Here is a 15,906-nt window from a genome sequence, read left to right as displayed (position 1 = left end):
TACTGACCTGGGGTTCTTTTGAAGAACATGGGGTTTCATCCCAAGTAGGAGCAGAGGGCTCCTCTTGGGCTGAGGGATCAGGTCCCTCATATGGTTCCCCAGTAGTACTTTCAGGTGCTAGATTTTCAACAGGCACAGGTTCCCTACCCTCTACCTGTAGACTATCACCTTCCCCCTGAGACCCAATGGTTTCAGACTCACCTTCATAACCACCAACCAAACTCCCCTCAACAGCTATTAATAACATATTTTCTATGGCCTCTTGTTCATTCAAGCACAAAGTAGATTCTGATGACACAAGAGGGATATTACCTGCAGGATCAGCAACATTCAAGTCAAGGTTTCGGGTGATTGGCGCTGATTCTTCACCACTGTGAGCCACACTTTGTTGTGCCTGTTGCGACCAAACACACTCACGCAAGTATACGCGGTCGTCAAGTAATAAAGTGACTCAAAGTCGGATGTCGAACCCACGAGGACTTATGATTAGCTATTAACTAAATTAGCCTATCTTAATTATCTAAACAAGAATTAAATCTAAAAATATTTTATTCTAACTAATTAAATAAGAAAAATATAAATAATAAACTTTGAACAGAGAAAGAGCAGATTTTAATGATATCAATGTAATGAAAACGATCTAGGGTTATGGTCTATCTAACAATCCTAGAACGTGAAGTTTAGCTCCACATAGACATGGTAGCCAAACAACAAATCATACAAAGAAACATAAAAATTACTAAGTTTTGTGGGAGAAAGATGAAACTTGATGAATTCCGGCCTTCACAGCTTTTTCCTGGCTTTTTCCCTCTTCCCAATATGTTAGATAACCTAAAATAGGCATTTTTAGCTTATATATTGCGTACAAAAGTCGTGGGCCAAAGCTCTCCTATTCCTAGTCCAATTCGGCTTCAGGGATTGATGCTAAGGTGGATGCGACGCATCCACCTTGTCCTCCATTTCAATTTTTGCCTGCGAAGGTGGATGCGACGCATCCACCTTGTCCTCTATTTCTCAGCTTGCATGCGATGGTGGACGCGACGCATCCAGCTTCACTTCTACTTCCCAGTTTCGCACGCGATGGCGGACGCGATGGCCCAACTTCACTGCTAAGGTTGCATGCAGGATGATGTTTTCCTAGGTTGGATGCGACGCATCCAACCCTTCTTCCTCTAGCTAAACCACCTTTTCTTCATATTTTGCACTCCGAACACCTTAAATCGTCACACATAACTTAATTAGTCATCAAACCAATAATTATACCATGTTGGGTGTTTTAAAGATTAAATAACATCAAAAAGTGGTTAAAGCATGGGCAAAGTAACATCAACACATATCGAAATATGCCAAACATCACTACCCCACACTTAAACCTTTGTTCGTCCTCGAACAAACCATCCTATAGTAGACGAAACAAAATTAAGCTCTGATCATTCAAAGCACACTACATCTATGACCATGGTTATTTGCTACAATTAGGCTCTAGACTATGCATCAACACACTTCCCTTTTCTTAGGCCCTTCTTTAAACATATTCGAACAAAGACAACATGCTCATAACAATCCTAACCTCAAAAACCGACTCAATGTCACAATGCACTCATGGCTTGAACAACCAACATCATAGAGAAGTCTAATAACGTTACCTATCCCTCGTGAAACCATGTGCCCTCACAACAAAAGCAGAGAGAGTAAAATCAATCCACACATTCGAATCTCATGCTCACAAAGAAAATCGCTCACTCTCACAAAAGAAGTCGCATGCATGCAGTTGGTACCATAGGCTTGCCCTTAATGTAAATCTCTACTAATGTAAGCTCGCTCGATCTAAAATCAATTAGGACTTTTTCATGGTTGTAATGTGGGCTAAGGGACGGGTAGGATATATTTTAGGAATAGTGACTCAACTTCCTAAGCACTTTAACACATCATCAAATAACTTAAGCGCAAATTCTTCAACACCACTTCAATTTCACAAATAATATCACCCCAACAATATTTCCTCTTTCTTTAAGCACTACTTTAATTCATACCCACTAGCAAGAACAAGACAACAATTTATTCATTTATATTTTTCTTTCTTTCAATTTCCGCTAGTGGTGTATTATTTTACAAAATAAGTGCACCCTTCTTTCTTTCATTGGTTCCACTCAAAAGTCACCCCACACTTAGTCCCTTCTTACTTCTTTTAGCGCTCATCTAACAATTAAAGTGTTTTAAGAGGTAAAAGGATCAAAACAATGTCAATTAAGAATAAAAAGGGTATAGGCTTGTAATGTGGGTACCAAATAAAAGGTCTACAGGCTCAAAAGGTTTAACTAGGGATAGATTTTATTTGTGATAAGCAATAAGCTCAAAAAGATCAAAGAAAGCCTAAAATCATTTTTCAAACCGAGCATCACCTAAAATTTCGCTTCAACTCACATACCGGGCAAGTTCTAGACACAAGTACACTACATGGACTACACAAAAACCTCACCACACATGGCACATGACTCATTAAGGACGGTTACATTCCGACTCTCAAACAATGCAAGTATTCACGGAGCAACGAGATATTAAGCATTAAGCGCAAAGTGAACACAAGTCAAGAAAATGAGAAATAGGCTGCAACAAAACATGCTATCCGTTTTAACAAGGCATCATCAATAATTTCAGAGTGAGAAGGGAAGATATTACATATGTAAAAGCTTAAATATGCCAGTATCCACCAAGTCAAGGTCACCTAGGTTCATCATTCTTCCTCCTTTTATTCCCTACATTCCTACTCTACTCTAAAAAGAAAACAAAATTACCCGGTTCAAACTACTTCCCATGGAAAAGAACCGAGGCACAAAGAAAAACCACATGGAAAAGAACCGAGGCACAAAGAAAAACCACAGGGGATTATTACTATCTACAAAGATACTTTTTTTTTTTTTTTTTTTGATAAACTAATAGATAAACTGATAGTTACTCCATATAGATGAATTTACTGTTATTTTATGCCATTAATCCAGTGAATATATTAGTACATTCATCCATACATCAAACATAAATCACCCCCACCCCACACTTAGGACTGTGCGTTGTCCCCAACGCACACAAACAAGGTAAAGTAAGGTGAGAAGGACTCCCTTAAGTCAAGGTGGAGGAGCATCTGCATCCATAGCATTCCTATCATCAACAACTGGTGCTGATTCTGTATCAGGTGTTACAGCGACCTCAATAGGCCTGTTGAGTGGAGCCTCGGTGACTATGGGAGGAACAGGAGTGGATGGTCCGGCAGTGGATGATGCAATCAGCTGGGAGATGTCTGTACCTGCACATTGAACCAGAGCTCTGAGGAGTAATGATATCTCCTTCATCATCGTGGCCTGCTCGGTCTGAACTCGGCTTAGATCCGCACGAGTCTGTCTCAACTCATCCCTGGTGGCACTCAACTCGACACGAGTTGCTATCAACTCAGCCCTGTTCTCTTGCATATCTGCTTGCATATGCTCAAATAATTGTTGGACGGTGAGCTTAGAAGACCTTCCCTTGTTCGGCTCTAGAACATGAGTGACATCATATGGTCCTGGAGCTTTAGCCTCAATGTCGTCATTCTCCTTGTCCCATAGTACTCCCCTCTCTGTTAAAAAAGCCGTTAGGGTATTAGCAAAGAACAGCCTCCACTTGTAATTCATCCTGGTTCGCTGCATTTGATCATGCATGATGGCTCCGAAGTTGAGTGGTATCCCCTCTAATAAAGCATATAATACGAGTGCGCGGTAACGAGGGACATCAGTTTTATGTTGGCATGGCAGCAGTCGGTTACAAATGAAATTTAGAGCCACACGTGCTAACGCACTCATGAATTCCTTTGCTATAGAGTGGTACTCCATACTCCCATGCTTCCATTCTGCATCCTTCCTGGTAGGGCATAGGACAGACTTAATGTGTGCATAATCTGGTGTTTTGCATATGGCGTCAAACCTGTCAGTGAGTGTGTGGGGCACCCTTAAGAAGTTATTCAGAGCTTCAGCTGACACATTAATATCTACCCCTCTTACTCGCACAATGTTTCCCCGTACGTGACGCCAATTGGCGTAGAGCTCTCTAACAATGGTGAGGTTGGCTTTGCCATGACCTTTCAGAATGGGTCCCCATTTTTGCACCTCTCGAATTGACTTGAGAAACTCTGAGTACTTTGTCTTAAGTGGTCCGATGTTTATCGGCTTTTCCGGAATGTACTTCTTTGAAACCAATATCTTCTTATAGGCTCGGAATGCCTTCTCATTAACAAAGTATTTCTCCCAATCAACTCGGTCTATGGGTTCACCTTCGTCTTCATCACTCATGTTGATCTGTAGGTGGTCATTGTCCGAATCGGAATCGGATTCAGATTCTGTAGTAATCTTCTCCTTCCCTTTATCAGTTGGAGCACTCATTCTCGAAGCTTTTCTTTGGTATGTCACAGGCTCTCGTATCTCTATTCCTTTGCTTGGTGTAATACCCTTCTTCACTGTCCTCCGGACCAATGTTTCCTCCTCCTCTTGCTCTGAATCATCACTTAACTGCCTAGGCAGCAGTTCCATTTCCTTCTCCGTCCGCTTCCTCTTTTTTTGTGGATTTGGACCGCCCGCTGCCCTTCCGGTAGGCTTTTTGGGCGGTTGCTTGTTACCATCTTTGTCTTGTTGCTTGGATGGTTTACTCGCTGCTGTCATTTTACGAATCTAAGTACCTGCAATGCAAAGAATTCAACAATTAGCAGATGAAACAGCAAAGTTCAGCTTGAAAGCAATTGCGACAGCTTGCAGACTTCAATTTATTCGTAAAGTCATGCCATTCACTCTTCATGGAATTGTAGCTCATGACTTTCAGCAAGTATGTGATAACTTTCTTCAAAAACTCAATTTCACATAGCCCCTCACTCGACCCCACACTTATTCTCAAGCATACACCAATGTTGCTCGGTTACTCAGACTTCACCGACGCCTAAATTTTTCTCAGGGACAATTCGTCGAACATGTGGTATGCAACAAGTGTGCCTAGTTCATTCTATCAGTTGAGCAGTGCAACTACCCTCCCAAAGTTGGACGAGATGAAGGGAATTATAGTTTATCATCTCTCAACCATTACAACTACCAAGAACGACAGCCCTAAAAATCTTGAAATTGCAAAACCTACTTGTTGCTACCATTGAAGGAGGGAGGAGAGACGAATTTGGAGAGAAGCCAACGGAAGAACGAAGAGGATGATGCGTACCTGTCGCGTTTGATCTTATTGCGATACAATTTCGATGAGAGAATTCTGTTCTGCGTTCTTAGGCGTCGCCAAAACGAGACGAGTGGATGCGTCGCAAGAAACGTTTTTGTTCGAATAGGTTATCTTAAGATGTGTTAAAATATATATTACTTACCTGTGCGTGCGAGCTTTGACGCGACGCATCCCCTTGTCTTCCTTCAAAAATTTTCGGACGCGATACGGGCGCGATAGGCAGACTTCACTGCCTTGAGCAATTGGCCCGTCAATTTTTTTGCTGAGGGGGACGCGACGCATCCCCTTGTCTTCCTTCAAAAAATTTTCGGACGCGATACGGGCGCGATAGGCAGACTTCACTGCCTTGAGCAATTGGCCCGTCAATTTTTTTGCTGAGGGGGACGCGACGCATCCGCCTCGTTTTCTTGAATAAAATCTATGTCCTACGAAAAGAAAGGAGAAAAAAAATTAAAATAAAAATAAAAATAAAAAACTAACTAACTTGGGTGGCCTCCCAAGAAGCGCCTGATTTAACGTCGCGGCACGACGCAACATGTTCTTCATGCCTCCACTAAGTCCATTGTGGTCTTGTGACGTGCAATGTCACCACCCCAATAGTGTTTTACTCTTTGGCCATTTACCAAGAATGTCGTATTGGACCCCTTATCACACAATTCTATCGCACCATGAGGTTTCACACTAGCCACTTCAAACGGACCCGACCATCGAGATTTAAGCTTTCCTGGAAAAAGCTTTAGCCTTGAATTAAACAGTAGAATTTGTTGACCTGGTTCAAACTCACGATGTTGGATATGCTTATCATGCCATCTTTTGGTCTTCTCTTTATACAATTTGGCATTTTCATACGCATGCAATCGAAACTCATCAAGCTCGTTGAGTTGTAGCAATCTCTTTTCACCGGCCAAGTCCATCTCTATATTTAGCTTTTTAATCGCCCAATATGCTTTGTGTTCAAGCTCGACGGGCAGATGGCAGGCCTTCCCATAAACCAACCTGTACGGAGAAGTGCCTATTGGGGTCTTGTACGCAGTGCGATATGCCCATAATGCGTCATCCAGCTTCCCGGCCCAGTCCTTTCTATTCATACTTACTGTCTTTTCCAAAATCTGCTTGACCTCTCTGTTGGAAACTTCTACTTGACCACTCGTTTGGGGATGATAGGCAGTGGAAACTTTGTGCTTGACTCCGTATTTTGCAAGAATATTATTCAGCAGTTTGTTACAAAAGTGAGTTCCCCCGTCGCTTATCAACACTCTTGGGGTCCCAAAACGTGTGAAGATGTGCTTCTTTACAAAGCCTACCACAACTTTTGTGTCGTTAGTAGGAAGAGCTATGGCCTCTACCCACTTAGAAACATAGTCGACCGCCACCAAGATGTATCTGTGTCCGTTAGAATATGGGAATGGTCCCATAAAATCAATCCCCCAAACATCAAAAAGTTCTACCGCCAGTATATTTTGCAAGGGCATCTCGTGCTTCCTCGTGATAGTTCCAGTTCTTTGGCATCTATCACAATTTTTAACGAAGGCATGTGCATCCTTAAACAATTTTGGCCAATAAAAACCTGATTGTAGCACTTTTTGGGCGGTTCTATCCCCGCCGTGATGACCTCCATATGGTGACGCATGGCAGTCATGTAGTATAGCCTTCATCTCTTCCTCAGGAACACACCTTCTCACCAACTGATCTGCACACTGCCTATATAGGAATGGCTCATCCCACACGTAGAACCTTACATCATGTAGGAATCTTCTTCTATTGTCAGCTGTCCATTCTAGTGGCGTTACCCCACTTGCGATAAAATTCACATAATCTGCATACCATGGGGCTTCACCTGAGGTGATTGCCAATATTTGCTCATCCGGAAATGTTTCTTTAATTGACCCTCCTTCAGCTACATGGTTCCGGCTCTCTAATCTGGACAAATGATCGGCCACTTGATTTTCTGTCCCTTTTCGATCTCGGATCTCTAAGTCAAATTCTTGCAAGAGGAGGACCCAACGAATCAGCCTCGGCTTGGCGTCTTTCTTTTCAAATAGGTATCTGATAGCTGAATGATCTGTGTAGACGATGACTTTGGTTCCCACTAGATAGGATCTGAACTTGTCAAACGCCCACACCACTGCAAGCAACTCCTTTTCAGTCACTGTATAATTCATCTGAGCTGGATTCATAGTTTTGCTTGCATAATAAATGGAGTGAAAGATTTTATCCCTCCTTTGCCCCAACACCGCTCCAATTGCTATGTCACTTGCATCGCACATCAACTCAAATGGTTGTGCCCAATCGGGGCCAATGATAATTGGTGCAGTCACCAATCTTCCCTTCAGCTCCTCAAATGCTTTCAGACATGCATTATCAAACTTGAAGGTAACGTCTTTCTCTAGAAGCCTGCACAAAGGGGAAGAAATTTTCGAAAAATCTTTAATGAAACGACGATAAAAACCTGCATGACCCAAGAAACTGCGAATGCCTTTGATGGATGTCGGCGGGGGCAATTTTTCGATCGTCTCCACCTTTGCTTTATCCACCTGTAGACCATCTTTTGAAACCTTGTGCCCCAAAACTATACCTTCACGTACCATGAAATGGCACTTTTCCCAGTTTAGCACCAAGTTCGTCTCTTCACACCTAGCTAGCACTTTATCAAGGTTCATCAAACAACTATCAAAAGAACATCCAAACACAGAAAAATCGTCCATGAATACTTCTACATATCTTTCAACCATGTCAGTGAAAATAGCCATCATACACCTTTGAAAAGTCGCAGGTGCATTACAAAGACCGAAGGGCATTCTCTTGAATGCATACGTGCCATAAGGACATGTAAATGTAGTTTTCTCTTGGTCTTCTGGGGCTATAGCAATCTGATTATACCCCGAATAACCGTCCAGGAAACAGTAGTATTCCTGGCCAGCTAATCTATCAAGCATTTGGTCAATAAAAGGCAGGGGAAAGTGGTCTTTCCGGGTGGCATTGTTTAGTTTTCTGTAATCTATGCAAATTCTCCATCCAGTTACAGTTCTTGTAGGAATTAAGTCATTATTTTCATTAACTACTACGGTTATCCCCCCTTTCTTCGGCACACATTGAACGGGGCTTACCCATTTACTATCAGAGATTGGAAATACAATACCTGCATCAAGCCACTTAATCACTTCTTTCCTTACCACTTCTTTCATGATTGGATTTAGTCGGCGTTGGTGTTCTACACTCGGCTTGTGTCCGTCCTCCATGAGGATTTTGTGCATGCAGAAAGCTGGACTAATGCCTTTAATGTCAGACATTGTCCACCCAATTGCTCGCTTGTGCTCACGTAGCACCCTTAATAGCTTTTCTTCCTGTAATTTAGACAAGTGAGCAGAAATAATAACAGGTAAAGTGTCAGAACTTCCCAAATAAGCATATTGAAGGTGAGGGGTAGGGGTTTAAGTTCCAAATTTGGAGCTTTTTCAATTGACGGCTTTGGTGGGGGGCCACTTGGCCTATTCAGGGGCTCAAACGGGATTATTCCTTGCATGTAACCACATGATGTATCTAGGATTCCCTTCATCTCCTCAACCTCATCATCCATCTCCAAGCTATCAAACAGCATGATTGCTTTTTCTAAACAGTCGCCTAGATATACACTCGTGTTAAGAAGTTTCTCATCCACCTCCATCACAGATATCATAGAGAGCTCCTCATAGTGGCGGGGGAGTTGGATTGCTTTGTAGACATTGAAGACTGCCTCCTCGTTGTCCACTCTCATAATCATTTTCCCTTCTCTCACTTTAATTATTGCATCGCCAGTAGCCAAGAGAGGTCGTCCCAATATGATTGGAACTTGTTCATCAGCTTCGAAGTCTAGAATAATGAAGTCAGCTGGGAAGATGAATTTTCCAATTTGCAGCAGTACATCTTCAATCACTCCTTCGGGGTAGGCTATGGACCTATCAGCTAATTGCAACATCACGGTGGTTGGTCTCGGAGCTCCCAGACCTAATTGCTTAAACAAGGATAACGGCATCAGATTTATGCTTGCACCCAAATCACACAGAGCACGTCCCACGTTAATATTACCGATTTGTACTGGAATAGTGAAGCTGCCAGGGTCCTTAAGCTTTTGGGGAAGCTTGTTTTGGACCCTTGATGTGCATTCCTCAGTAAGTGCAACCGTCTCGAACTCAGTCAATTTCCTCTTATGAGCCACTATGTCTTTTATGTACTTAGCGTACTTTGGAATTTCACGAAGTACATCCACTAATGGAATATTTAATTGAACCTGACTCAACATGGAGAGAAATTTGTTGAACATGCGATCGTCATTCCTTTTCTGCAATCTTTGGGGGAAAGGTGGTGGTGGCCTTGTAACCTCCATTCGCTCTGAACTTGCATCATCTTCCTTTGACTCTTGTGTTGCCTTAGGTGTCAACTCCCCCCAGGTATAGGTTTTTCTTTTATCTTCCTTGGCGCTTCCTCTAGTTCCCTCCCGTTTCTAAGTGTAACTGCATTAATTTGAGGGTTCTTCTCTGTATCACTGGGAAGTGAGCCTGTAGGTCTAGTATTTTGGTTTGCTGCTAACTGCCCCATTTGCCTCTCAAGATTTCTGAAATCGGTCCTGAGCTGTTGATTGTCTAGTAACAACTTTTTCAGCAAGTCATTCGTACTTTCTTCCATTTGTTGGGGTGGCTTCTGAGGTTGAGTAAAATTCCCTTGAGGCCTATACTGATTCTGTTGACTTCCGCCCCATGAGAAGTTAGGATGATTCCTCCAGTTTGGGTTGTAAGTGTTCCCATATTGCGCATGTTGATTCATAGGACCTCTGTTTTGTTGTCCCACATAGTATATAGATTCAGGATTCGTGGGGCACATGTCAATCATATGACTGTCTCCGCATAGTTCGCAACAAATAGACATTTGCTGTACATGTTGCATTTGTTGTGTTGTCATTCTATTCATCTGATTTGCCAATTTTGCTATATCGGCTCTCATGGCGGAAAAGTCATCAAGCTCAATCAAACCGGCGGCCTTCTGTTTAATTACCCTTCGTGAATCCCCCTCTCCTTGCCAATTATGGTCATTAGCAGTGAAATTATTTAGCAGGAGTTGTATTTCACTATACGGTCTTGCCATGCAACTACCCCCACAAGCTGAGTCAAGATTCATCTTTGATGCTTCATCTAACCCATCAACAAAAGTGTGACCCAATACCTCATCAGTTTGACAATGATGCGGGCAGTCTCTGAGTAGTTTCTTGTATCTTTCCCAAGCTTGACGAAGTGTCTCGCCATCCCGTTGTTGGAACCCAAGAATTTGGCTCCTCAACGACTTTGTCTTCTTAGTTGGGAAAAACTTGATCAGGAATTTCCTTGCTAGATCATCCCAAGTGTGGATAGAGTTCGCGGGCTCCTTTTGCAACCATTCTTTAGCTTCCCCCAACAGTGAAAAAGGGAATAGTGTCAGCCTGACATAGTCCTTGGAAACGTTCGGATAATTGTAAGTGTCCGTGATTTCCAAGAAGTTCTGAATATGCCTCTGCGGGTCCTCATGAGATAGACCCACATATTGTCCTGTGGACTGAATCAGCTGTACCATGTACTGTTTGAGTTCAAAATGCCCAGTGATATCAGGCTTCACAATAGCCTGAGTCATATTCGCAAGATTGGGCCTTGCGGCTTCGATTACCGGATGCTCTTCATTGCCTGCCATATCTATTGGCTGTGGTTGGATTGCGATGTCCAAATCTCTTTCTATTCTCGTTCTAGCTTCGTGTTCCCTTCTCACTCTATGTAATGTTCGTTCGATTTCTGGATCAAGAGGAATGAGGTTGTTTGCACTTCTACTCCTCTGCATTCGAGAGTAAACCCTGCGTTGACACAAACCAGGCAAACTGAAAATTAAAACTTGAAAACAAATATCTAATAAAAGCTTAACTTAGTCACGTAGCTAATTTCTAACTCCCCGGCAACGGCGCCAAAAACTTGTTGCGACCAAACACACTCACGCAAGTATACGCGGTCGTCAAGTAATAAAGTGACTCAAAGTCGGATGTCGAACCCACGAGGACTTATGATTAGCTATTAACTAAATTAGCCTATCTTAATTATCTAAACAAGAATTAAATCTAAAAATATTTTATTCTAACTAATTAAATAAGAAAAATATAAATAATAAACTTTGAACAGAGAAAGAGCAGATTTTAATGATATCAATGTAATGAAAACGATCTAGGGTTATGGTCTATCTAACAATCCTAGAACGTGAAGTTTAGCTCCACATAGACATGGTAGCCAAACAACAAATCATACAAAGAAACATAAAAATTACTAAGTTTTGTGGGAGAAAGATGAAACTTGATGAATTCCGGCTTTCACAGCTTTTTCCTGGCTTTTTCCCTCTTCCCAATATGTTAGATAACCTAAAAGAGGCGTTTTTAGCTTATATATTGCGTACAAAAGTCGTGGGCCAAAGCTCTCCTATTCCTAGTCCAATTCGGCTTCAGGGATTGATGCTAAGGTGGATGCGACGCATCCACCTTGTCCTCTATTTCTCAGCTTGCATGCGATGGTGGACGCGACGCATCCAGCTTCACTTCTACTTCCCAGTTTCGCACGCGATGGCGGACGCGATGGCCCAACTTCACTGCTAAGGTTGCATGCATGATGATGTTTTCCTAGGTTGGATGCGACGCATCCAACCCTTCTTCCTCTAGCTAAACCACCTTTTCTTCATATTTTGCACTCCGAACACCTTAAATCGTCACACATAACTTAATTAGTCATCAAACCAATAATTATACCATGTTGGGTGTTTTAAAGATTAAATAACATCAAAAAGTGGTTAAAGCATGGGCAAAGTAACATCAACACATATCGAAATATGCCAAACATCAGTGCCTTAGAGGTCTCTTAAACTTGCAGACTGGAGACTTCGTGATTTTTTTCTCCGTCAACTATTTCTCTCTCAACCATTTTTTCTGATGAGGCAGAAGGAGAGGTCACAGCCACAAACCTCTTGGGATTCAAAATTTTGCGACGCCGATGAGAACCAGAACTTGATTGGGTTGAAGAAGAAGCAATAGGTAGTTGGGAATCTTGTTTAGGGTTTGGATTGGGTGGCATATGGGACATAGGCTCTATCACTGGTGCTTCGAGAGAAGAAGACACAATGGGGATGACACTGGAGACATTTGAGGCTTCGAAATTCTTAGACATGGTGAAGAGTAGTGAGAGTTTATGAAAAGGAAGTGTTTGGTTGTTGAGAGAAAAAGGGAAATTTTGGCTTTTAATGTGAACAGTTATGAGAGTGACAACGTTTGGATTTATTTAAAAAGGGTGAAGGACAGGTTAGGAATGGGTATTGATTTTCTGGCTAGACGGGTCTTTTAGTAATGGTTACGACACTTGGATTCTAAAAGAGAAAAAAGAGAAACTCACATTTTAATGACGTGGCACTTTTTCAGCCGTTAAAAAGTTGTTCATGAGAGGACAAAGGAACTACTAACCTGTGTCAAGGGCACCAGGTTCCCTGACTACTTTAGTAAATGTGAGCCTCATCCCTTGTACCAAAATGCAATACCATTAACTTCTTGTTTGCTCTGTAATTGCCATGCGTGTTTGCTTGTAATGGTATAGAAATGAGTTAGAACGTGCCAGAAAGTACTTTTTAGCTATTTTACTTGTTCATTTCTTTCATAGTCAATCATTGAGGGACCAGGTGCTCAGCTTTATTTTATCAACCCCAGTGCCCAACAATTCTTTTCAAAGTGCTCTCTACTTAGTGCATTGGTGAAGATATCTGCAATTTGATCTTCTGTGCTGAAAAACGTCATGCAGATAAGCCTTTTTTAAACATTTCTCTGAGAAAATGATGTCGCACATCAATGCGCTTTGTTCTCTTATGCTAAACTGGGTTCTTTGCCATATCGAGAGCACTGGTGTTATCACACAGTAATGGCACACAATTAGAAAATACAATAAAATCCTCTAACTGCTGCTTGATCCATAACAATTGAGCACAACAAGAGGCAACTACCACATACTCAGCTTTTGCAGTTGAAAGAGCCACTGAGTTTTGATTTCTTGTACCCCATGAAATTAGATACGATCCCAGAAAGTGTGCCATACCAGAAGTACTTTTTATATCCACCAGATAACCAGCATAATTAGCATCAGCACACCCGATCAAGACGAAATTATCTCTTGAGGGATAGTGTAGAACCAGGTCTTGCGTTCCTTTGAGATACCTCAGGATTCTCTTGTCAGCTTTCAGATGAGATTCCTTTGGATTAGATTGAAACCTAGCACATAGTCCCACACTGAAAATGATATCCGGTCTGCTTGCTGTGTGATACAAGAGTACCCAATGAAACCTCTATACATGGTCTCATTCACATGAGAACCAGTTTCATCCATGTCCAGACGAGTGGCAGTGGCAATAGGAGTATATATGATTTTTGAGTTTTCCATCTGAAATCTCTTCGAATGCTCTTTGATGTACTTCTGTTGACTTATCATTGTGCCTTTAGGAGTTTGCTAGACTTGTAGACCCAAGAAGAAATTCAATTCCCCCATCAAGCTCATTTCACACTCACTTCCCTTGAGCTTTGCAAAATCCTCACACAGAGAATCATTTTTTCCACCAAAGATGATGTCGTCAACATAAACTTACACAATGGGCATGTTCCCCCCCCCCCCCAGTTTATTCAGAAATAGGGTATTGTCAATTTTTCCTCTTGTAAAGCCTTTTTCTAGGAGAAATTTTGATAACCTTTCATACCATGTATGAGGAGCCTTCTTCAGCCCATATAAAGCCTTATCAAGGTTAAAAACATACTCAGGATGCCCATGACATTCGAAGCCAGATGGTTGCTTGACGAAGACTTCTTCTTTTAGAAAACCATTCAGAAATGCACTTTAGACATCCATTTGGAACAATTTGAATTCCATATAAGATGCAAAGGCAATGAGGAATCTGATGGCTTCCATTCGAGCAATTGAAGCAAAAGTTTTATCATAGTCAATCCCTTCTTCTTGATTGTAGCCTTGAACTACTAGCCTTGCCTTGTTCTTTGTTGTGTTTCCAAACTCGTCAAGTTTGTTTCTGAATACCCACATGGTTCCTATAACAGTTCTGTCAGCAGGTCGAGTAACTAGGTGCCATACGTTGTTCCTTTCAAATTGATGGAGTTCATCTTGCATTGTAGTAATCCAGTCAACATTTTTCAATGCTTCCTTGATATGTTTGGGCTCAATTTGAGAGAGAAAAGCTGAGAAGGAAAGTGAGTTTCTTGACTTTGATCTAGTTTGAATCCCTAAGTCAAGAGGAGTGATCACATTTTGAAGAGGGTGTGAACTTTTGTGCTTCCAGTTAGACACCTGAATCTCATTGTGAGAGGGTCGAGGTTCTTCTCAATGTGATCCATTGTTGACATGAGTCCCACTTCTCAGCTCAACATCTGTGGTTCCCTGCACAGCATCAACAACTTTCTTCTCAGCTTTAGTTGTTGTGATTGAGGAACCAGGTTCCTCTACATCATTCGGAGATACAATTGCACCATAACCATTTGATTCCTTGACTGGACGTATCATGTCAGCCTTTCCATTTTCCATATCAATGACTTCACCAGGAATCAGTGACTGCTCACCGTCTTGATAAATCTTATCATGTGAATCTTTCTCACATAGGTGGTGTGATTCATCAAAGATCACATGTGTGCTTTCCTCAACACATTTAGTTCTTTTGTTGTAAACTTTGTAGACTTTGCTTTGTGATGAATAGCCCAGAAAGAGTCATCACTTTTGGCATCGAATTTTCCAAGTGCTTCATTGCCATTTTTGAGGACAAAACATTTGCAACCAAATGTCCTTAAGTGTGTTAGCTTGGGTTTCCTCCCATTCAACAGCTCATATGGGGTTTTGTTCAGGAGGGACCTGATCATGCACCTGTTCACCAAGTAGCAGGCAGTGTTGACTACTTCTGCCCAGAGACGTTTTGCAATGCCACTGTCAATCAACATTGTCCTTGCCATGTCTTCAAGTGTCCTATTTTTCCTCTCTACAACACCATTTTGTTGAGGTGTTCTTGGAGCTGAAAAATTATGACTTATGCCATTCTCAACACAGAATTCGTCGAATTTTGTATTGTCAAATTCTGTACCGTGATCAGATCTTATACACACAACATTATGGCTCATCTTCACCTGGGTCTTCTTCACAAATGCAGCAAACACTGGAAAAGTTTCGTCCTTGGTTCTAAGGAACATGGTCCAGCTGAATCTGGAATAATTGTCCACTATAAAAAAATATACTTCTTTCCTAGTCTACTGGCACCCTCAAAGGTCCACACATATCCATATGGAGGAGATCAAGTGGCCTTGAGGTACTGACTTCCTTTTTGGGCTTGAAGGAGGATCTGACTTGCTTTTCTTTTACACATGCATCACATACCTTGTGATCTTTGAAGCTTGACTTGGGCAGGCCACGGACTAGGTCCTTATTGGCCAATTTGTTCAGCAACGTAAAACTTGCATGACCTAATCCTTTGTGCCATAGTTTAGCATTATCATCAACAGCACTCAGACAAGTGAGATCCCCATGTTGCAAGGACTCAAAATCAGCAACATAAATGTTTTTGTATCTTTTAGCCACCAGGGCCACTTCACCAGTCACAAGATTTGTGATT

General features: G+C 41.8%; 1 protein-coding gene across 1 annotated transcript; it reads right to left on the bottom strand.

The window, feature by feature from the left end:
- Positions 1-13,125: 13,125 nt before the first annotated feature.
- On the bottom strand, positions 13,126-13,739 carry LOC142163887 (secreted RxLR effector protein 161-like). The gene is made up of 2 exons (XM_075221041.1): positions 13,585-13,739; positions 13,126-13,522 (listed from the first exon to the last, which is right to left on the bottom strand). The coding sequence occupies exons 1-2, from the start codon at positions 13,737-13,739 to the stop codon at positions 13,126-13,128; spliced, it is 552 nt and encodes a 183-aa protein (XP_075077142.1).
- Positions 13,740-15,906: the final 2,167 nt, after the last annotated feature.

This window comes from Nicotiana tabacum, chromosome 9, assembly GCF_000715075.1.
Source record: "Nicotiana tabacum cultivar K326 chromosome 9, ASM71507v2, whole genome shotgun sequence".
Lineage (NCBI taxonomy): Eukaryota > Viridiplantae > Streptophyta > Magnoliopsida > Solanales > Solanaceae > Nicotiana > Nicotiana tabacum.
The sequence above is the reverse complement of the archived record's forward strand: the minus strand, read 5'-3'. Positions and strand labels throughout refer to the sequence as shown.

Coding starts and splice junctions, on each gene's coding strand:
- LOC142163887 (XM_075221041.1), bottom strand. CDS start 13,739: ATGATAAGTCAACAGAAGTACATCAAAGAGCATTCGAAGAGATTTCAG. Junction 13,523..13,584: donor ATGTATAGAGGTTTCATTGG/GTACTCTTGTAT, acceptor ACTATGTGCTAG/GTTTCAATCTAATCCAAAGG.